General features: G+C 44.9%; 1 protein-coding gene across 1 annotated transcript in view; it reads left to right on the top strand.

Moving 5' to 3' along the window:
* Window positions 1-19280: 19280 nt before the first annotated feature.
* LOC130107592 (ubiquinol-cytochrome-c reductase complex assembly factor 1) overlaps window positions 19281-24447 on the top strand; it is a 41726-nt gene continuing 36559 nt past the window's right edge. The window contains exons 1-3 of the mRNA XM_056274265.1: window positions 19281-19471; window positions 22377-22484; window positions 23321-23428. Coding sequence (XP_056130240.1) covers window positions 19397-19471; window positions 22377-22484; window positions 23321-23428 — 291 coding nt within the window. The 5' untranslated portion in view covers window positions 19281-19396. The remainder of the gene's footprint in view (window positions 19472-22376; window positions 22485-23320; window positions 23429-24447) is intronic.

Here is a 24447-nt window from a genome sequence, read left to right as displayed (position 1 = left end):
AGATCCTGTGGCAATCACAGAACGGGATTGCAGAGCCATTACATTTTGAATTCTCATTGGAGTACATAGTATGTGGTTCATACGTAAGTATGTAGATGAAAAGTGTTTTTTTTTTATTTTCCCCGTTTTTTTTCTCCCCAATTGCATTTGGCCAATTACCTCACTCTCCGAGCCATCCCTGTCGCTGCTCCACCCCGTCTGCTGATCTGGAGAGGGCTGCAGACTACCACATCTCCTCCAATACATGTGGAGTCGTCAGCCGCTTCTTTTTACCTGACAGTGAGGAGTTTCATCAGGGGGATGTAGCGTGTGGGAGGATCACCCTATTCCCCTCAGTCCCCCCCAAACTGGCACCTTGACCGACCAGAGGAGGCGCTAGTGCAGTGACCAGGACACATACCCACATCCGGCTTCCCACCCACAGACACCGCCAATGTGTCTGTATGGACGCCCGACCCAGCCGGAGGTAACATGGGGATTAAAACTGGCGATGCCAGTGTTGGTAGGCAACGGGATAGACCACCACGCCACCCGGACGCCCCTAGAACACCTCCTTTTCTTTTTTTCTTTTTTTTTTAAAATTTATTTCTGATTTTTCCCTTTTTTCTCCCAATTTAGTGGCCAATTGATCCCTATTTTAATTCAAACACCCACCCTCATACATGCGTTCGCCAACTGCATCTCTCCGGCCGGCAGTCTCGAAGGAAAGCGCCTCCCCACTTTCGTGACAAGGCGAATCCAAGCCGAACCACTGTTTTTCCGACACACACAGAGACGCATTCACATGACGAACACAAGCCGACTCCGCCCCCCTCCCGAAGACAGCGTTGCCAATGATTGCTGCTTCATCGAGTCCGGCCATAGTCGGATCTGACGAGACCGGGGCGCGAACCCCAGTCCCCAGTGGGCAACTGCATCGACACCAAGCCGATGCTTAGACCGCTATGCCACCGCGGACTTCTCCTTTTCTTTTTATATATATATATATATATATATATGAAGCACCTGATGGGTAGTACTACCCGACAGCGCTGTGCTTGCTATCAGCGTTGCCAGTGCACAAATCACTTCAGTCATGTGAGGGTCAGGATTTCAATGCTGCAGTCAAATCAATGCTATGAATTTACCCTGCACCTTTCCTTTATTAGTGCCTCAAGTAATTCTACCAATATAATATACAGAATAATTCTAATATAGTGACGTTGAAAGGCAAAACCCTTGTTCATTCTCAGCTAACTAGTTCCCAGAAAATTCCTTCTAAATTTCAACGGCTGAAACGACAGCAAAACTGCTATTTTCAAGCAGTTTATTTTAGGGATGAACCACTCTCCCAGCAGTTCAGCAAACACACTGTGAAAATTAAGATTTAACAACAGCTTCATTTTAACAAGAACATTCCAGGTGGCTGCCATCTTTTAATACCTGGACAGGTTAACACTGAGGCAGGATTACAATGGCTTTCCAAAACAAGAACCGGACATATGCCCATCTGAAATGCAAAAGGTGTAATCATTGTGTTGTAATTTGTGGGCTGACGTGTTTTGAGTTCTGTTCAGTTGGCACGTTTTCAGTCTGGGACAGAGGTAGACTGCTGTGGCGTTTGGTAGCTTCTTGGGAAAGAATTTCAATGTTGGACGGCGGTCACAGAAGGGAGCTGGTGTCTGTTTGTGTGTATGCATTTTCTATGGGCTCATATATGTAAATATTTTGGCTTGTATGTATATGCATATGTATGAGTAGAGGTTGGGGGGGTGAGTTTGTGCGTGTGTGTGTGTACGTATATGTTGAGGTCACTGTAGGGAGTACATGATCAACATCTGACTGCCGAGGAAATAGCTGTGACTAGACCTGACGTTACCCCATTCAGCCAAATCCAATAATTCACCACTTCATTAGTGGAAATGTTTACTTTTGGCATCAATCTCAAACTCTCATTGGCTCTCATTTCCTCACATTGGCGTCTGGGTCATGACCACACTACTGTTACAGAAAACTCCCTTTGACCTCAGTTTTTGCCTTTCCCCTGAATTCTGTCTCTCTCGGTCTCGCTCTGTTTTTCTTTCTCCCAGCCTTTCTGTTGTTTTCTCTGTGTATGTCCTTGAGCCCTACTATCACTCTTCTCTCTCTCTTCTCTTTCGCTCTCTCTTTGCTTCTGTCATCTCAAAAATTCTCTCACTCTGTGTCTCTATGAATCTAATCACTCTCATTGAGCTCATAGTTTTTCATAGAACCATCTCTCATTCTTCTTCACTCTTAGCTCTTCCTCTATGATCTCTATCCACCTCTCTCTGTCACTACCTGCTGCAGACTTTTGGGGATAGAGCCTTTGGTGTGGCAGCCTCCACCCTTTGGAGCTCTATTCCAGCAGAGATCTGCAACGCTGCTGCTTTGGACAATCTTAAGACTACTGAAAACCTACCTTTTACCTAAGGCCTGTGGTCTGTAGTCTTTTGATTTTTGTTTTAATCTTTTTTCTTTCTTTCTAGTGTAAAGCGTCCTTGGGTTCCTTGAACGGCGCTACACAAAACTAAGTTGTTGTTATTGTTGGTTCAGTGATTACTGATTAACGCAGGTCTTCTGTGTCAAGGTAGTATATTCTTGTGTGTTACATGTGTATCATTCAGGTTTATGTTTTGTACATTGCATGTGTGTATTGTCTTGTGTACGGAAGTTAGCATAAAAGTAAGGGAGAACTCCCGATTGCCTATGAACAATATTTCGACAGTGTGCTGTAAGGGCCCAAGCATGGCATAATACTAGCTTGTTTTCCTATAGTGACAAAACATTTTGTGTGTGTGTGTGTCTATGTGTGTGTCTATGTGTGTGTGTGTGTGTGTGTGTGTGAAGGTGAGAATTTTCTCCAATTTCAGGGCGGAATTTTTCTCATGTTACAGTCAGGAAGATCACAGTCATTAACAGTAAAATATTGGTGTCACTTTAAATATGCCCCTTCACCACACACGCAGGGACACAGATGCCATACACACATATCCCAGATGAATATAAACCAGAAACACAGAAACATGGCAACATACTAATAAACACACACGCGCACACACACACACACACACACACACACACAGACACAGTGTACACTACAGCCATACTCACACCAAACACATACACTGTCATAGCAAGTTCTATCAAGTTAAGCTAGGAAAGACAGGTGAATGCAATTGTATTTCTTCCTCAGTGTGAGCATATTTTAGTATAGTTTATTTTTTTCTGTGTGAACATTTGTGCTTTTCATTACACTTTTTTTTTGTAAGGTTAGGAGGTGCATTATTTTCTCAAATGCCCAATGCTGCAATGTAAAAAATGTTTAATTATTGTTGGCCTTAGCGCTTAAGCCAGTAAATAGGTGGGTGCATGGATGCCTTTGAACAATCTGCAGCACCAGCCATGCATAGCCAAGCTTACTCTGCGTGACACTGGCAAAGTATTATTTGCCCTGGGAATATGGTGGCTATTCTAGTATTTGACACCATCTGTTGTCTGTTCCAATGAAAACCTTATGCTGGGCATGTATTTGTCCTGCAATCTGTCAATGGAAAAATGAATAAATGAAATAGAAGTAAATGGAAAATAATGCATTAAAATATTAAAATTAAAATATCAATAATCATGGCGACAGGCCTGGATGCAAGTCCATGAATAATGGGATGGCATCCAGCGCTTTACCTGTGCCCCGTCCATAGGGTTAGTGGTTGTGTCAGGAAGGGCATCCGACATAACATTTTGCCAAATCATCATGTGGATTGACAAGACAATACCGGCTTGGTCAAGGCACAGGTTAAAAATGACCGCCATTGGTGCTGTACCCTCACAGGGTACCGATGGAAACTATAAAATCCACTGTGGCGACCCCTGAGAAACAGTGAACAATCCGAAAGAAGAAGAAGATCACCCAGAACATATATCGGGCATTTGTAATTAGCCTAGTATAACTACTTACATTACTTGGCTGTGATGTTATTCCTGCCAGGTGATATCCTAGAGGGGAATGTGCATTTGGTCACGCACGCACATGTGTGTGTGTGTGTGTGTGTGTGTGTGTGTGTGTGTGTGTGTGTGTGTGTGTGTGTGTGTGTGTGTGTGTGTGTGTGTGTGTGTGTGTATGTGTCTGGGGCTAATCGTGCAAACTGCTGGATCTAACATTCTAAAATTTTTATGTGCACAGCAGTTATGACTGTATGATGAAGAAACGCTCATGGTTGCGGGGATTAAAATCCTTTGAAAAACTGCTGATCTCAGCACAGCAGAAGTGGCATAACACTGGATGAACCAAAAATAATTCACCTTATTCACTTCGCCAGCTACACGGAAGAGCCACAGTCTCCAATATTAAAACTCTGTGATAAAAACACAATTTCAAGAGTAGGATTAATTGCAGTCACATGTGGAAATCATCTCAGTAGCTATAAGAAAACGTTTCTCATGGCTGAGTTATGTTTTCTTGCCATTGTTTTATTGCTTTAGAATGAATGAAAGTCATTCAGCAGAGCAGCCTTTTGCCTTCATTCCTTTTGAATCATGAAAACCACGACAGTTAAAGACATTTGAAGCATTTTAATAAGGGTATTGAAATTATGATAGCTTGATCACCGTCCTTAGGGGCCCAAGCGGCAACACTGCTGGAGACCTATTTTTATCGTTTGAATTCTTTCTTTCATCTTTCTTCTTACGATTTTACTACGCTAAAATTGTTTGGGCAGCAAAACCAATAAGACGTGAAAAATACAAAGTGCTTCTCACAAAGCTAAGACAGAGCATAGGCAGACAGACATACATGCACTTTACTGAATCCACACATGTAAATCAAAACCATTCTCCCACTCTCTCAGACTGTACCATTACTCTGTGACAGCACAGAGGAGTTTCAAATGAAATAAAGAAATGCAAATAAACAGACATGGGCTATAACCGGCCAAAACAATATAGAAAATATCCATTCGCCACTGGTATGATTATACATATGAATTTACACGAGCTCTGAATTGGATCTAGTTGACTTTACTGCACCTCCCGTATCACAAACATGCATGAAATTGGTTTATTTATTGGAGACCATCACACAAATTGTAATTAAATAATAATAATTAAAAAAAAACAGCTCATGGCATAGTTTGCCAAGTTAACTAGCTACCTAGATAGCAAGCTTATGCCCATATAGACATGCCCATAGCTTACTCTGGATGAGAATCAGCTTAGCATTAACTTTATTGCATTTTCAGTCAAAGTAGCCTCGTTAAAAAGATGGCGTGTGTTGACTGTTATGCAGTTACAGATAGGTTGTCACTACTAGAAAGACATGTCCTACTATACTAGAGAGACGTGTCCATGAGTTAGAGCAGCCACTTTCGGCTAGGATTATGTTAGATGTGAAGGCACTCCATGAAGGCACTCCATATAGCCTTAGCCTCGAGCCTAACAGCAGACCTGCTAAAGATAGCACTAGCTCAGCCTTGGTGGCAGATGCGGCAGAGTTTTTCTCTGTTTACTGGCGTGGGAAGGCTCACCAGAGCAAGCCACCGGTCGTGTGGCCTGGTCTGCAGTCATCTCTCCTGACTGCAAACCAGTTTTTGCCCCTCACCAGCCCTGTTGGTAGTCCTACTGGTCAGCATGCCTCTCCCCACCCCTGTCAACAGAGTAAAACAATGCACGCTAGTGATAAGAGACTCCATTACCCACAATATTGCATTAGCTTTGCCAGCCTTGGTTCACTGTTTACCCGGGGCCAGAGTTTCCGACATAGGGGATAATCTTAGAGTGCTAACATCACGGAGAAAGAAATAGGGAACCCAGGCACACAGCACTACTTCTTTCAGCAACATTGTTATTCATGTTGGCATCTATAATGCCAGGATAAAGCAATCAGAGATCACAAAAGCCAGCCCAGCCAGGACACCTGAGTTTGCCAGAAAGATGTGTCGGCATTGATTATTTGTCTCTGGTTCCTTACCTGTGAGGGGAAATGATGAGATGCACAGTAAGCTCACCTCAATGAACTGCTGGCTTGCTCATTACTGTAATAAGCAGGGATTCGGCTTTGTTGATAACTGGCCTTCTTTCAGGGGCCACCCTTACCTGCTGAAAGTGGACGGTGTTCACTCTAATGGGGACGGCACCACTCGTTTGTCTAACAATATATAGATAACTGTCTACGTTTAGTTTGACACTAGGAACTTATCATTCAGCAGATTGCAGGTGATTAGAGAGCCTGCTAGGTTTAAACCTAGTGCAGATGTGGAGTCAACTAGTTTAGTTAGTTTAGTTATATGTTTAGTCAGGGAATTTCTCATAGTGTAGATTATCAGATTGACAGCTTGGTCTATAACATTGAGACCGACTCCCTACCCTGCTGTATTGCACCCAAGCTCTTCTCTCCTAAATGTGTGAATCACAATAATCTAATAATCATTCTTACCACTGGCGGTGGTGAAATGTGTGACAAAGTATCTGATAAACTACATAATCAACTATCTAATATTATCAAAAGTGTGACCACATATCGTCCAAAGCATAGGTCGTCAAAATTTTCAACTAATAATACAATTTCGGGTAGCGTAGCGGTCTAGTCCATTGCCTGTCAAAATGGGGATCACCAGTTCGAATCCCCGTGTCACCTCCAACTTGGTCGGTTGTCCCTACAGACACAACTGACCTATCGCTAAGCCCTGCCCCCCTTAGTAACTGTTGCTAACTCGGACAAGCTACCCGGTCTGACTAGAGAGTTACAATGGCAGCTATCGGTGTCAAAACTATATCCCAAGAGGCGATACATAACTTTTGGAGACAGAAGGACCTGAATTCATCTAGAAGCCATCAAAAAGGACTTCACTATGCCATGGAGGGATATGTACAAAATTTAAAACTAGATATGGTGGGTGACAAGCTTAAATTGGAGGCGAGAGTTTACAGATCACAATGCAAGAGGGAAAAGCTTCATCTCACTCACGGTCATCACAATTGCAGATAACATCATCCAGGACCAGCACTGTTCGTGCACCACAGGGTAAGATAAATTAATTTACCTTCAATTAACTAACATTAATCCTGGAGAGGCACTGAGATGTAAGTGTATTAGTTTATTTTATTAACTAGCTTTTTTAATTAGTAATTTAGTAGTAATTTAGTAGTAGTAATTAGTCATTTAATTTAGTGCATTTGGCACTACACTGCCTTTGGCTCTTCTGCGTTCGAGGGGCGGGACTAAGCGATAGGTCTATTGGCCATGTCTGCAGGTGGGAAGCTGGGTGTGTGGGTATGTGTCCTGGTCACTGCACTCGTGCCTCCACCTCCTCTGGTCGGTCGGGGCGCCTGTTGAGGGGGGAGGGGGAACTGGGGGGAATAGCATGATCTTCCCACATGCTACGTCCCCCTGGTGAAACTCCTCACTGTCAGGTGAAAAGAAGTGGCTGGCGACTCCACATGTATTGGAGGAGGCACGGGGTAGTCTGCAGCCCTCCCTGGATCAGCAGAGTGGGTGGAGTAGCGACCAGGATGGCTCGGAAGAGTGGGGTAATTGAAGAGGTACAATTGGGGAGAAAAAAAGGGGGGAGGACTAATAATACAAGGTGGGTATTTCCAATTAATATTTCAACTATTGGTAGCTCTAAAGTTCTGTATACTACTCATCACTTAAAAAAGATGCTTAAATTTGGCTTCATAAATATCAGATCACTGTCTACCAAAGTCTTACTAATAAATGATCTGATTGTTGAACGTAGTTTTGATGTGACTGGGTTATGTGAAACATGGCTGAAACCAAATGTTTTCCTTCCCTTAAATGAAGCTTCCCCACGTGACTATTTTATGCCCATGTAGCTCAGGTAAATAAACAAGGTGGGGGTGTTGCCTTAATATATGTCTATTTTAAACTTAGCTTCTAAACTTGAATCTAAATTCCACTCTTTTGAGGCTCTTATGCTATTCTATGTCATCTTCCTCAGCTATGAATAGACTCAGCTCAGTCCAAATTGTGATACTCTTATCAACCGTCTGGCCTTACCCACTATTTCTTGAAGAATTTGGAGAATTTGTCTCAGGTCTTGTTACTTATTCTGATGAGATTCTAATTGTTGGTTATTTCAATATTCATCTGAATAAGACTGCCAATCCTCTGCATAAAGCCTTTCTGGCGCTTGTTGATACTTTTGGGTTCGCTCAGTTTGTTTAAGAGTTGGCTCATTGCAATGGTAACACCCATGATTTTTTTTTCTAAAGAGATAGCTGTTTCTGATCTGAATGTCTTACCAACCACATCTGCTGTGTCAGATCATTTTCTCATTAAATTTGAAGCATTATTGGCCTGTCAATGTCAGTACTGATGTAATTGCCACTCGCCACATTGGTCCATACACTGTAGCTGCATTTGGCCAGCAGCTGCATTTGGCCAGCAGTCTTGGCTACTTTCACTGTAGACTGAATCCGTTGAAAATTTCACTAGTGATTTAAATGTGGCCCTTTCTAGTCTCATCGATTCAGTTGCACCTCTCACTGCCACAACTAGACAAATAATGAGGCCTACACCCTGGTTTAATGACGAGACACAGGCTCTTAAGCAGGCCTACAGGCGAGTGGAACATAAATGGCGAAAATCAAAATTGGAAGTTTTTTACCTGTATTGGCATGAGTGTTTATTGAAATGCAAGCATGTTTTATCTGCTGTGAAAGCAGCATATCCCTCACTTAATTAATATTAATTAACATAACCCTATATTTCTCTTTTACACTGTATCTAAATTAACTAAAAAGCAGCCGTCTATTAGCTCTTCGCCATTCACGGCCCATGAATTTCTAGTCTTTTTCAACAATATGGTTGATGAGATCATAAACAAAATTAGTTTTTCAACTCCAGATACTCCTGCAAATCCTGTCTTACCAAATTCATATCTATACAATGAGTCACTGAGTGCCCCTGTTATTACAACTTTTGAGACTATCTCTCTTGATACTTTGACTAAGCTCAAGTCAGCTTCTAAATCAACTACTTGCCTACTTGAGACTTCACCAGCAAAACTTTTTAAAGACCTCTGGCCTTTTCTGGGACCTACAGTGCTAGACACTGTTAATTTATCGCTTCCTACTGGCACTGTTCCCAGCAGTTTTAAGACAGCCATTGTAAAACCTCTACTTAAAAAAAAACACGCCTCGAGCCAGGGTCTCTTAATAACTATTGATCAGTCTCTAATCTTCCATTCTTTTCTAAAGTAATAGAGAGAGTTGTGCATCAACAACTTTAGACCCATATCAAAGAAAGTATGAAAGGGACCTATTTAAATATATGAACCTTTTCAAGCGGCTTTCAGGGCCTGTCACTCCACTGAAACGGCTCTGACCAGAGTGGCAAACAATCTTCTACAAGCTACAGACTCTGATTCAACTTCTGTGCTTCTACGACTGGACCTCAGTGTAGCCTTTGACACCATTAATCACTGTACACTGTTAGACAGAATAAATTGTAATTTTGGTGTCTCTGGTTTAGCTCTCTCTTGGCTTAAGTCCTACTTATCTGGAAGAACACATTGTGTCTACTGTGGCAGGAATGAGGAAAAACACAGGAGACCAAGGTGAGTTTGATGTTTATTCCTCAACTCCAAAAACCAACTGCAGCAGGAACAACCCTGCACCGGCGAGCACGGGAACGTAAACCATGCCCCCAGCTCACAGTCCTGCTGGGTGAGAGGCATAGCCCCTAGTGTCCGCCACACAGCCCCCCCCCCCCGAACACCCAGAAGGGACTCCTGGAAAGAAAATTAGTGTCTCACTGGAGGCTTAAGCAGCCTGCCGCCGTCCCTCAGCCGAAACAGTAGGTGAAACACAGTCCAAAGCCGGCTGAGAAGCAGAACGCTGAACCCGTGAAGACACTGCCGGGGTCCTGGAAGGAGGACGACCCCGACGGGGAACCTGGGCCGGAAACACAACTTCGCCTGCCACCCTGTGCGCCGGTTTAAGCTTATCAAGCGTGACACACTCCCTACGCCCACCCATATCTAGCACAAAACCTTTAGGACCCATCTCAAGAACCCGAAATGGGCCATCGTATGGGGGTTAGAGGGGCGAGCGGTGAGCATCATGCCGTACAAAAACAAAACGAGCCGACATGAGCTCTGCAGGCACGAACGACCGCGGAAAACAGTGGTGAACGGGGCCTTGAACCCGAGTGCTGTCGGACAAAAAAGGATAAACGGCCGGATGGGGTCAAGGAGGGGAACTCCCAGGCAAAAATTCCCCAGGGACGCGGAGCGGCTGACCGAGCACCAGCTCAGCGGGTGACGCGTCGAGGTCCTCCTTAGGAGCCGAACGCAACCCGAGCATAACCCAAGGTAAACGATCCACCCAGTTACCATCCGAGAGCGCAGCGCGCAGCGCTGCCTTGAGCAACCGGTGAAAACGTTCACACAACCCGTTAGCCTGAGGGTGATACGCGGTAGTGCGGTGTACCTGCACACCCAAGGATCGCACAAGTGCTGACCAGAGCTCTGACACGAACTGGGGGCCCCTGTCTGAGGTGATATCTGACGGAGTGCCGAAACGGGCGACCCAGGAGGAAAGAAAAGCGCGTGCAACATCCGAGGATGTTGTGGAGGATAGAGGGACAGCCTCTGGCCACCTGTCGGTCCGATCTACCATTGTGAGCAGGTGCGTAAAACCCTTGACGTCCTTGCGGAGGCCAGGCCAGACGAACTTGGAACCGACCAACTTCACCGACGCCCGAACTCCAGGGTGCGAGAGGGAGTGAATCGAATCGAAAACTCGACGGCGCCAGGCCACTGGAACAACGGGGCGGGGACGGCCGGTGGAGACATCGCAGAGGAGGGCAGGACTGCCTTCCTGCATCACAGCGTCCTCTAGCTTGAGACCGGTATGCGTTGACCTAAGGGCAAGGACATCCGGGTCGCTGGGCTGGTCGGCAGCCATAGCGGAGAAATCCACACCGAGGTGCACAGGACACACAAGCACACGCGACAGACAATCAGCAACAGGGTTGGACTTCCCGGCCACATGCTGAATGTCCGTTGTGAACTCGGAGATCGCCGCTAGGTGGCGCTGTTGACGAGCAGACCACGGCTCAGTCACCTTGGACATGGCAAAAGTCAGCTGCTTATGATCCACATGAGCCGTGAATGGGCGACCCTCCAGCAAGAAGCGGAAATGCCGGGTTGCAAGGTGCAGTGCCAGCACCTCCCGGTCAAAACGCTGTACTTGCGCTCGCTATCCCGCAGTTTGCGGCTAAAAAATGCGAGTGGCTGCCACGCATTCGCCACACGCTGTTCAACCACAGCCCCCACGGCTATGTCAGACGCATCGGTTGTTAAAGCTATGGACGCCGTGGGTGTGGGATGGGCGAGGAGGGCAGCGTCAGCCAGGGCGCACTTAGCTCCGTCAAAGGCCTGGACCTGTTCGGGAGTCCAGACGATAGGGTCGTTAGCCTTCTTAAGCCGCAGGGCTTGGTAAAGTGGCTGAAGGAGGTGGGCAGCGCGAGGGAGGAAACGGTTATAGAAATTCACCATGCCCAAGAATTCCTGCAATGCCTTAACAGAGACTGGGTGGGGAAATTCCGCCACCGCTTGCACCTTAGAAGGCAACGGGACCGCGCCTTGCGGCGAAATGCGGTGACCCAAGAAGTCAATCACCGACAGTCCAAACTGACACTTGACCGGGTTGACTATCAGGCCGTGTTCGTCCAGACGACGGAAAACCAGTTTCAGGTGCGCCAGGTGCTCTTCAGCTGACGGACTGGCCACTAATATGTCGTCGAGATAAACAAACACGAAAGCAAGGTCACGCAACACCTTCGTCTGAGCCTAGCAGCGACAGCATATTGTCCATGAGATCCACAGCCGTCCCGTCGCCCAAACCGGATAGGGAAAGGATTCTATCTGCCCTCTCTGCGGCAGATAGGCTGTACCTCCGGAGCAGAAGATGTTTGAGGGCGACGTATTTATCGTGTTGCGGAGGGGCGCGCAACAGCTGCATGGCCCGGCGTGTGGACTGCTGGTCCAGCGCAGCGACGACCAAATAGTATCTGGAGTCGTCCGCGGAGATTCCACGCAGGTGGAACAGCGCCTCGACATGCTGGAACCACGAGGCCGGGTCGCTCTGCCAGAACTCTGGGAGCTTCACAGCCGTGGCGAGAACGGCCGGCTGTGAGAGTTGGGGCGGCGTGGCCGAAGTGGATTCACACTCCTCTTCTGCGCCAAACATGTTCAATACGGGGTCACCAATGTGGCAGGAATGAGGAAAAACACAGGAGACCAAGGCGAGTTTGATATTTATTCCTCAACTCCACTTGACCGGGTTGACTATCAGGCCGTGTTCGTCCAGACGACGGAAAACCAGTTTCAGGTGCGCCAGGTGCTCTTCAGCTGACGGACTGGCCACTAATATGTCGTCGAGATAAACAAACACGAAAGCAAGGTCACGCAACACCTTCGTCTGAGCCTAGCAGCGACAGCATATTGTCCATGAGATCCACAGCCGTCCCGTCGCCCAAACCGGATAGGGAAAGGATTCTATCTGCCCTCTCTGCGGCAGATAGGCTGTACCTCCGGAGCAGAAGATGTTTGAGGGCGACGTATTTATCGTGTTGCGGAGGGGCGCGCAACAGCTGCATGGCCCGGCGTGTGGACTGCTGGTCCAGCGCAGCGACGACCAAATAGTATCTGGAGTCGTCCGCGGAGATTCCACGCAGGTGGAACAGCGCCTCGACATGCTGGAACCACGAGGCCGGGTCGCTCTGCCAGAACTCTGGGAGCTTCACAGCCGCGGCGAGAACGGCCGGCTGTGAGAGTTGGGGCGGCGTGGCCGAAGTGGATTCACACTCCTCTTCTGCGCCAAACATGTTCAATACGGGGTCACCAATGTGGCAGGAATGAGGAAAAACACAGGAGACCAAGGCGAGTTTGATATTTATTCCTCAACTCCAAAAACCAACTGCAGCAGGAACAACCCTGCATCGGCGAGCCCGGGAACGTAAACCACGCCCCCAGCTCACAGTCCTGCTGGGTGAGAGGCATAGCTGTTATGTATGCACACATCGACAGTGCTGCATTTGATTTGGTGCTGCTCTATTGTGCTGGGATCGATTGGTGATGCCTGCGGGCTCTGGGTTGTTTGATCGGGTCTGCCTTTGATGCTGTGTCAGTCTAAATAAAGAATGCCACGGAGAGGTTGTGTCGAGCGACAGCGCTGTGTCCTGACGTGATTTCTAAATACAATAATAGCCCCTAGTGTCCGCCACACTACTATAATATTACATCAAAATTCTCTGAGGTTAAATATAGCATACCTCAAGGCTGTTCTTGGCCCTCTACTTTTCTCTCTTTTTATTTCACCTCTTGGCCAAATTATATGCAGTCATGGAATATTTTTCCATTGCTATGCCGATGATACCCAGCTGTATGCAGTAGCAGACCATGCATTTCAGACCTAGGCCTTCGGTGAGACGTCACCTCCTCATAATTACCCAAAGACAAGCCGTCATATCGCCATGCTACAATGTTTTAGTAGCAAAAGTGGCTATCATCACAATCATCAAGTTATTTGACACTTTTCACTTTCACAACATCGACATCGTGTGGCGACACGGTGTAACGTACAGCCTTACTGGAAGTAATCCCGCTGGGCATATAAATATGCTATTGTAGAGCCGAAGGAACGGAGAAGACCGTAGGTTCACACTTGAGCCGTGTAGGCAACTTTCTTTAATCCACGGTAAATCAGAGAGACAACAAAACCACAGCTCGACTGAGCGGAGGCGGCAAGAATACCCAGAAAACTGGCTGAACAACCATAACTTAACCCTGCGTTAACCTGCCAGGGCATCCATGACTTAACCCTTAGTTCCTGGGTTGAATTCTGTCCCCAATACGTGTCCACCACACTATCAAGAAACTCAACAAAAACGTTCCAGCCGGGCTGCTGGGCATAAAAACAATCAAACATTGAGTAAATCAACTAACTGTACAAAAAATACATTTGACTCACCAGTGTTGTCTATCTGAAGACAAAATCCACTCTCCTTTCTTTCTGGATGAAACGGTCGATCACACGGTCATAGAGCACTCCTTTGGCTTTTAAATCCATCAGAATGTCCTTTTCAATGGCAATGGAGGCCAATGCTATGAGTCGTGTCTATCCCGTTGTATTCCTGGAATACGTTTTTATTCTTTTAAGTCCTGAAAATGTCCTTTCAACAGATGCCGTGGAAACCGGGACTGTCACAGCTAAACAAGTGAAATGCCGCACATACGTCTTCCCCGGCTGGGTCAGAGCTGCTAACTGTGGGGATGGTCTGCCCATCTCCACAATCCTATGCTTTTCCCCAAACTAGCAAGCTCACCAAACTCCTCATATAGTCATCACCGCCAGAGACAGGTGCGGGAGACGGTGTAGGAGACCTTGCAAAAAATGGTATAGGAGATGACGCATGAGCCGGGACGGGAGATGGCACCACCGACACGGTCGTGTTCAAGTCGGGAGCCATGTCGACTACAGGGACATGAACCTGTGAATGGAACCTACGCTCTACCGCGCCTGCTTCACGTTGTCCACCTGCAGCAACACGGGACTTCCTCTCCAGCATGTGCTCATCAAGCCTCTCCTGGATCTCGCTAGCAGACCATTTCCCTGCGGACTTGAACTTAAAAACATTGGCAAGAGACTGATCTGGACAGTGTTTGATAAACATCATGCTTACCTCGTGGCTTGGCTCTTCAATACCACGGCCCTGCCACTTCAAGCATTCGTCAGCCACCTCCACTGTCTTATTAAGCCTAATCCAATACTCCATAGCGTCCTCACCTGGCTTGGGCAGCGTACTGTAAAAGTCCGCCAGGGGCATGCTCGAGTATGTGAAGTCACTAAAGTGTTGCTTCAGTACATCAAAAATAATGTGGGGGTTCGTTATGTGGTCGACAGATGTGTTGCGCAGCTTTATCCTCACCACGTCCCCTGCTTTCCCCATAAGCTTAGCTAGAATCTCATGTGACTGCTCACTAACTGGAACGGCTCGCTTCCTCAAATACAAAGTCATAAGGCTCTCCCACTCATGAACTGTAAACTTATCAGAGCTATCGCCCCTGAAAATAGGAGGCTCCCTAGCATCTGTCTGCATTACTACTCTAACACTAGGAGCTGTCTCCAAACGCTGTTCAGCAGACCTAGCACTGTCTGTGTGTGTGTTTCTAAGCATTTGTGTTTCCTGCAGCTTAGCAGTGATTGACTCTCCTATCTTCTCTGCTAACTGAGTAATGAGCATTGCTAACTCACCCACTGGCTGCTCGCTGTTACCTAGCACAGCCCCTTCGCTGATACCTGGCCTGGCCCGTTCTACGTAGCGTGTGGAGGTGAACTGAGGAGTGCCAAATGTGGTCAGGTCTCTAGGTCCTGGTGCTCTGGTGTCTGGTTCCCCGCCCTCTAAGAGCTGCCCGAAACTCCTACCTACACCTAGCCGTAAACCCCCACCCACATCTAACTGGTAACCCCTCTCCATAGCACACTGGTGATCCAAAAGATCCTGATCAGCAATGTTACCCCCACCTACGTACGAACAACCCTCTGCCATGTTCCTACCTCTGACACTCAGATAAAATAAAAAATAAAATAAAAAAGTGAAAAGCTCAATTCATTTAAATAACTGAATCTAGAAATCACTAAGAGATTGAAACAATCACACACAATCAACAAATTCACCAATAGATTAATCACATATGCACATATCCAGTAGTTTACATCAATAGATTATTCACACGAGTCCTTCAATCACATCAACATTAACCTTTTTTCCTTTTTTTTCCGTGTGTTTTTCTTCCTTCAGTATATACAAATGTCCTGTTCACAAGCCCAGTCCATGGTAACCACAGCTATGACTGTCCAATGTCCACACAGCTCAACTCCAGTCCACTGTAACATGAGCGTACAGTCTATAGAAATACCTGAGGACGTCTGGGGCTTGATGACGACAGCAGCCTCCCGCGGCGAGCAACTGATGTCACTCTCAGGATCCAGGAGGGTCACGGCACCAATGTAACGGGGGCAGTCCTATGCTGTTCTCTGCTGGTCAGCCTGCAGCATGCCCGTCACTCTCATCATTAGCTCTGCGTTGTGTTCTAGTTGGGTGGGGCCCCAGGTGTTGTGGGGGGCCCTCAGTCTCTCATCATCATCATCATCATCATGATCAAGGAAGGAGGGGGGACACACAGGACTCTATTTGGCTCACCTTGCCATTTATTTTGGTTTCAAACCCTTAGACTAACGTCCAGTCCTCCAGCGGGAGCGGTGTTTCTTACGGACGTGGGGGTCGAAGTTCAACCACTGCCCGGACTTCACTCGTGTGCGTTAGAAGGAGAAACCGTCCTCCGATGTAAGAAAGGATAAACAAGTATTTTATCCCACAGCTTGCAGTATCTTCTTACAGGGATACTCAAGGTTACGTTCTCTTCAACCAGCAAAACTGTCCTACGGTAAGAAACACGCGTGGCTCGGCTCGATCGCTGCTTGAGACTCCTCCCACAAAACAAAAATGGCCTCTCCCGCGTTCCCTCTTCCGTGTACCCACAAGACCTCTCTCTTAAAGCGACAGTACACGTATATGACGGTCGTTGTAAAACATACATAAAAGTAAATAATGACATAAAATAAAATGTAGTAAACACAAATAACAACACACAGACAGGATTTGGTGATATTTCATACTCAAACAAAATAAAATAAAAACATTAATTTTAAACTGGTTATAAGCGCATACATTAACCATTGTAAAATATCGAACAACGATAGCTATTCCGTATGAATCAAACCTTGAAACAAATTCTGTCCACTCTGACTGTGTAGAAAACGTTTAGTATCACGCAGTTGGAGCAACACATTATCCCATGGTTTGCAGCCGTTGTCCTCCAACATAGCGGATGTGTTGCTGACATGTGATATGTGACGTAATATGAGAATGACCATAGCTGACTCATTATGTGGTGTTGAGGGATTCTGTGCATAACTGTAGTTCGCGGCAGTCATACCAGTTTCCGGTTTATTGCCGAACGTTACCGTCAATGGCATTTTGTCGCGATGCCTACAAGATTGACCTGCCCTTGTCAACGCCGAGTACATAATTACAAGGGTGAGTAATTAAGCATTCTAGCCTGGTTGATAACCTAGCTTGATGTCTGTAAACTTATTGTTTTTCTTCGTAGAGTTTGTAATTACTCACCCTTGTAATTGTGGATGTTACTTGACATACTTGAAACCTTTCACCCGTTTGCTGGTGGGAGCAGGTGAAAGTGCGTCGAAAATTATTTACACGACGTTGACATTTATCCGTGGTAAATCTTGTACGCATCGAGAACGGCAATATATCGGAAACTGGTATGAATGCCGCGGTCGAAACCGGAAGTCAGCGGACTACGGTGAATCGCAGAGTGTGATGGGCAAGACCCACTTCGGGAACGCCTGCCTCTGATTGGTTAAGGTTAGGCTAGGGTTAGGCTTAGGGTTAGCCAATCAGAGCTTTCGTCACACGGACGTTTGCTCTAAGTAGGTTGAAAAATCCTGTCTGGCTGACTATGAAGCGCGCGACAGCGCTCAATGGAATGAATCAAAACATTGTCTCCATTATAGTCACGATTAGATTCGTTTAGTTTATTGTTTATTTGACAGGGACAACGCACAATTTTACAGTTGCACCATAGTTAGCCGGCAGCTAATTTGCATCTGCAGTCCCTGGGCAGGCAAACAACAACAATAATACAGAAGTAAAAACACAACAATACATAAGAAAACTATTGAACAGGCAGACAAAGAACAATCAAGACAAAATAAAAACATGACAATACATCAGAAAACCAGTCTCAAAAGTTATAAGTACAATCTGATCTATTAAAAACAGTAGATGTTGTAGCGAATTCGGGGGGCAACCACAGGAACTGCTGCGGCGCGAACCCGTATCGCCCGCACCGCGGGAGACATCGCTAACCGCTCGACTAAAGGATCAGACCCGCCAGCCAGCGGCCAGCGTGTCTACTTATCCATGCACGTTACACTACCCCCCTCCTTCGGGAAGCGCGCACCGCGCTTAAGCATATCAGCTCCTTTACGCCTCAGGGCGCATACGCTTCCGATGGCCTTACGGTCGCTCCATCCCACTTCTGACACCAATGTAGCGAATTCGGGGGACAGCGCAACCGCAGGAACTGCCGCGGCCGGGAAGCGAACCCATATCGCTCGCACCGCAGGAGGCATCGCTAACCGCTCGACTAAAGGGTCAGACACGCCAACCAGCGGCCAGCGTGTCTACTTATCCATGCACGTTACAATATAAATAGCAATCTGGCCTATATGATAACAACATAATGAATATGGATTTCATCTATTCAGCAGCAATAAATATAATTAGTAAACTGACCTGAAACATCAATAAATAACAATCTGACCTAAACTATGACAACAGCTATAAAAATCAATCTGGCCTATTCAATGGCAATAATTACAGGTCTAAATATTGGTAGGGGTTATTTCAGCTTTCCTGAAAATTGGTAGGGATACGTCCCTACCATCCCTACCATCTCTACCTAAATCTACGCCTATGACTAGTGGTTGCTAGAGTGCTGCTATGTGATTGGTGTAAAGTGAGAACAATAAAAAAGACTGCAAAGTCGGCAATCAAAATACTTTGTAGGTGAACGCCACTCCCACTCATTTGAACCGTTATCTGTGAATCTGTTTAACACATATGATCCAATGATTGTGTAGCCAGACGTGGGTTTCATCCTTGTTGGGACGTGATAACGGCGACCACAGCTCTGGTACTGGTATTTTAAAAAAATCCAGAACTTTGCAGTGCTCGGAGATTGTAATTTTTAGACTACTCCAACATGAAAATCCGTTCATTTTACTTTTTCATGTCTTGTGGTTTGCCACTGTTTCAAACTTTAAATAAATTGCCTGTAAAACTAACTCTAAGCTGGAAGGTAAGATGGATCTCTAGTTTATTTCTAGCGCATCCCCTTATTTCTAGTTTGCAATACATTTATATAGATCTGGGTAACAAATAAAGAGATTACATTTCTCAGTGTCCCTGAGTCCTGAGTGAAAATATTTGAAATAAGCCTGGCAATAGAGAATACAAAACAATCACAACAATAACAACAACAAAATGGATTTCTTGTAATCAATTTGCGTGACATAACTGTATTACAATAAAGCGGACCCTGCGTATGTGGAGCCGTTTTCTGAACGGACAGCATTTGCTGCGGGACGGACTCTTTTGACATTGGCAGGGAGGCGGTGGGGACAATATTTCACGTTACAAAACGTGGGAATTCAATTGGGGAAAACAATTAAGCTAAACCCTGCTCCGTAGTTGCAATATTACGATATTGTGACTTATAGCGGAGTCATGTATCGGCGACCACTGCAGTCTGCCGTCAGAAACATTATCGGTGTGACAGCGTCAGGAGCCACCTTTGGAAAGGTAAGAGAACAATCTCATCTCCAAGCCGTGTTAGCTGACGTTAGCTTAGCAGGCTAATAATAACCTTACCAGCCAGCACGACTCGGTATTTGTGGAAAAAAAGAAAAAAAGATTAACCGGACGAGACATGCGTTGGCCAGTGAACATCGAAGGTATCAGCGGTAAAAGTTGCTGAGTCGGATGGTTACTTACAAACTTAGTCGGACTTGGGACCGGCATGAAAGAAACATACCACCGCTTTTTAACTAGCTTGTTAATAAGATTAACAATAGGTCAGTAGCATACTCCTTGTGGGTTTCACAAGGTAAGCTTGATATTACTGGCTAAGTAAGTGACTGCCACCTCGTCGATGTTCAGACACATACGATTCACATGTTTTTTTTAATGGTGGAAAAAAGGATAATATATACATAATTTACGATTATTTCAGCACTTAAAAATGTGAGGGGAATTCAGATCATCAAATCCAGTGGGCACATTGATTTAAACTTGCTTTTGTTCATTTCAAACCCTTAAGAAAAATGATACAAGTGACTGGATATTATAGCTGATGTCTTTATGCATGCTCAATAATACAGGTAAGAAAGTCAAAGAAAGTTGAATTAGTTTGTTCAGTGAATCAGTATTGTTTATAAGGGTGGGAATAGTTGAAGCTAACGTGTCTTTTTGCATTCATTTTGCCTAAATTTCACAAGAGATAACTTTTGATGATTTCTGTAACTTGAATCATGAATCTTGTCGTCTGATTCTTTGAGTCTACCTTTTATTACAAGGCTGACCGATTTTGGTAATAAAATACTATATCGCATATTTCTTCATTATTTAGTTTGCACAATGGTACTTACCTGTATTATTTCCCCTAAAGTTAAAAAAATAATAATAATGTCATTTTGATGTGTTTGTCTGCGCTGGCATGTCAGCTAAGTGACCTGTCATGATACACTGATCAGCCAAAACATTTAAACCGCTGACAGGTAAGTGAATAACACTGATTATCTCATTACAGTGGTACCTGTCAAGGGGTGGGATATATTAGGCAGCAAGTGAACAGTCAGTTCTTGAAGTTGATGTGTTGGAAGCAGGAAAAATGGGCAAGCCTACACATGTGAGTGACTTTGACAAGGGCCAAATTGTGATCACTAGACGACTTGGTCAGAGCATCTTCAAAACAGTAGGACTTTTGTGGGGTGTTTCCAGTATGCAGTGGTCAGTACCTACCAAAAGTGGTCCAAGGAAGGACAGCTGGTGAACCAGCAACAGGGTTATTGGGTGACCAAGGCTCATTGATGCGCGTGGGGAGTGAAGGCTAGCCCATCCAGTCTGATCATCCCACAGAAGAGCTAATGTAGCTCAAATTGCTGAAAAAGTTAATTCTGGCTATGATAGACAGGTGTCACAAAACAGTGCATTGCAGCTTGCTGTGTATGGGACTGCTTAGCTGCAGACCAGTGAGAGTGCCCATGATGACCCCTGTCCACTGCCAAAAGTATCTACAATGTGCATGTGAGTGTCAGAACTGGACCATGGAGCAATGGAAGAACGTGGCCTGGTGTGATGAATCAAGTCTTTGTTTTTTTACATCATGTGGATGGCCGGGTGCACCTGCGTCATTTATTTGGGGAAGAGATGGGACCAGGATGTATTATGGGCAGAAGACAAGCTGGTGGAGGCAGTGTGATGTTCTGGGCAATTTTCTGCTGGGAAACCTTGGGTCCTGGCATTCATGTGGATGTTACTTTGACAAGTGCCACCTACCTAAACATTGTTGCAGACCAGGTACACCCCTTCATGGCAATGGTATTCCCTGATGGCAGTGGCCTCTTTCAGTAGGATAATGCACCCAGCTGCACTGCAAAAATTGTTCAGGAATGGTTTGAGGAACATGACAAAGGGTTCAAGGTGTTGCCTTGGCCTTCAAATTCCCCAGATCTCAATCGGATCGAGCATCTTTGGGATGTTCTGGAAAATCAAGTCCGATCCATGGAGGCCCCACCTCGCAACTTACAGGACTTAATGGATCTGCTGCTAAGGTTTTGGTGCTAGATACCAGAGAACACCTTCAGAGGTATTGTGGAGATCATGCCTCGATGAGTCAGAGCCGTTTTGGCAGCACGAGGGTGACCTACACAATATTAGGCAGGTGGTTTTAATGTTTTGAATGATCAGTGTATGCCAGGTATGTATATTTGTACATGTATTTACTGTATGCGAGGCTCTGTACAACGGCTGAAAACAAATCCTCTTGTAGGACAATAAAGTGTATCTATCTATCAATCTGTCTGTCGTACCAGATCAGAATTTCCATTGTCACTAATCCCCACTTACACACCATACCACAGCCAGCTGGGTTATTCAGATACTGCATGTTATGGAGACAAGATCACAGTGTTGCATACTTCTGTGATTGACATGTTTGTGTGTCCATTCAGCAGCCTTGTCAAGAGCGTTTTAATGTCCTCCAAAAATAATAGGGATGCACCATTATTCCTTTTTCACCACTTAAACTAATTCCGAGTACAAATCTTTTAAGTATTAGTTTGGGGTCAGTGAGCAAAATAATTGAGTTATTCAGCTTTTTTTCCCCCACTATTAAAACAATACAGGCTACTCTGTTTCAAAAATTAGGTAGATCAAGCTGTTTTGCTTTTTGTATAATATGTTACTGATGACTTATGGAATTGGATTTTAGTCTTGGGTAAAATCTCTAATACCAATACTCGATTTTAGCCTTGCTATGGCTAGATATCTGCCACCAGTATTGGTGCATCCCTAAAAAAACTGTTGTTCATAACTCCTCCATTTTTCTCTTCTCTATTTTTCCTCTCTTCTCTTTTTATTTTCCTTACTCATTCTCTCACTTTCTTTCACTCTTTGATGTTCCAAATTTTTTTGTCGATCTGCCCAGGTGTTGGATCATGAAGTGTGTTTTGCCAGAGCTTTAGTTGCCTGTCAGATGGCCAGAGCCTCCTCTCCCTACCTGACCCCATGTCGGACTTTGCACGTCACCACACAGGTACAGGTGAACACACAAAGAGATATAAAAATCCTCCTCTTGACATGAAACAAAACAAAATTGTTACAAAAATAACTTGTCTCTAAATGAGCTGATTACTGCTTTTGAAGCGTGATAAGTGAGACTGAAAAGAACATTTTACACCTCAGTCATGTACATTTACACATCCATAAATTCACACTGGAGACAGTAAAATCTTGCAAACAAACAATGATTATTAAAATAATAAGTATTGGAGAGGCAACTGGTTTTGTTAATGCCTGTTTTAATTGTTGCACTAAATCACACCTGTTCTAAACACACACACACACCAACATAAACATACTGTAAGGAAGATGCGAATCAAATGGTCAAAATGTTGAACATGTTAATGTGTTTCAGAATGGTTGAGTCAGCCTATGTTCAAGTGATATTGTTACCTTTAAGTTTGTTGACTAGTTAGTTTATTAAGCTGACCAAGCCCCAAATAAGAGGAAATGGACCAAGTGAAGACATGACCGCTGGGATAGGCTCCAGCACCCTAACCCCAATTGGGATAAGTGACTTGGATAATGGATGGATGGATGGAACAAGTAAAGGAAATAAGTGGGGCTATTGTCAGCAACAGCTGTTTGTTTGTTTTTCAAAACTAAACATTCACTACAAAATTAGCAACAATAGGATAACTTCAACGGAAATATGTTGTACATATGGCTTCCACATTAATTTCACCACACAACATTCATGTAACAAGATATTCATAGAAATGTAACTGCTTCAGAATTTACTTTTGTGTGTGCGGGTGAGGGTTTGCAGGAATTATAGTCCGCCCATTTGTTTTCTGTTTCTCTTTCCAGCTCCGTCATGTGAAGGAGACACCCCAGCACTCGGAGGAAGAGGTTGGGGCCTTTACCAAGCTAATAGAGGCCATAGGTTTCACCGGACCTCTCAAATACAACAAATGGGTAAGAGGAAAAAGAGTGGAAGAAAGAAAGAAATAGAAGTAGCAGTTGAGTTAAGATGTGGCTGAGGTTTTACCCAACCTCGTTGAGTCATTCATCAGCTCTCTCAATATGACAACTGGATTTGTGGGAAACTGGCAGTAGATAAAAGGAGATATGTTGACTGCACTTTTGTTTTAACTATTTTGCTGTTGCAATATGAATGATCGTCTGAGCCTCTTCACTTAAAATTCCCCTCCAGACATTTTAAAGTTTAAAAATACTCTGAGATGATAAATATATGGGTTGTGGATTGGTATGGTATATGATATAGTGTATGGGCAATATTGTATAATATATAGACTTAGGTTGTTGATTACTCAACCATAACAAAACTCTGTATAGTAGTGACATGCATGTTGTGCATGCTTGCCTCTCCAATGTCCTGTTATTGTTCCATTTATTTCTTATGCTTTTTTTTTTTTGTGGGTGATGTCTGCAAGTGCTAGAAGCCGCTGTGTACCAGAGTCAAATTCCTCATGTGCATAGGCCTGGCCAATAAAGTTGATTCTGATTCTGATATATTGTTTACAATGGTTTTCCGACATAAAAGAAAAAAAAGTCTGAAAAGGGGTTAGAAGCCCATCTACTCTTTCTCCCTCTTTGAGAAATTTTGGAGCAATATCACAAAGACAATGTGCAAATATCACAGGCCTCGTGCCCTGCCCACCACCGCTGCTTGGTGTGACCCATGAAAGAGTGGTGCGCATCAGGATAGCTAGCATTAGAATAAACATTGGAGAGATTCAGCCATACATGTTTGAGCCTCAGTCAGACCCAGACCCAGGCTCTGTTGTGTGCCAAAATCGTCGACTAGTAGACGTGTCAGAATGGTAAGTGTAGTTAGCATCTTTATCTGTTTATGTTGTTTGTTAGCTTGTAGCTGGCAGTGGCTGACACAGCAGTGGTTGTGAAACATACAATAATATCTGCTACGATGTTACAGTGTGTTCACATTGTCACATTGGTATTATGTAATTATA

The sequence above is a fragment of the Lampris incognitus genome, chromosome 2, assembly GCF_029633865.1.
Source record: "Lampris incognitus isolate fLamInc1 chromosome 2, fLamInc1.hap2, whole genome shotgun sequence".
Taxonomy (NCBI): domain Eukaryota; kingdom Metazoa; phylum Chordata; class Actinopteri; order Lampriformes; family Lampridae; genus Lampris; species Lampris incognitus.
Note: the sequence above shows the minus strand (reverse complement) of the source record. Positions and strands in the feature narration are given on the sequence as shown.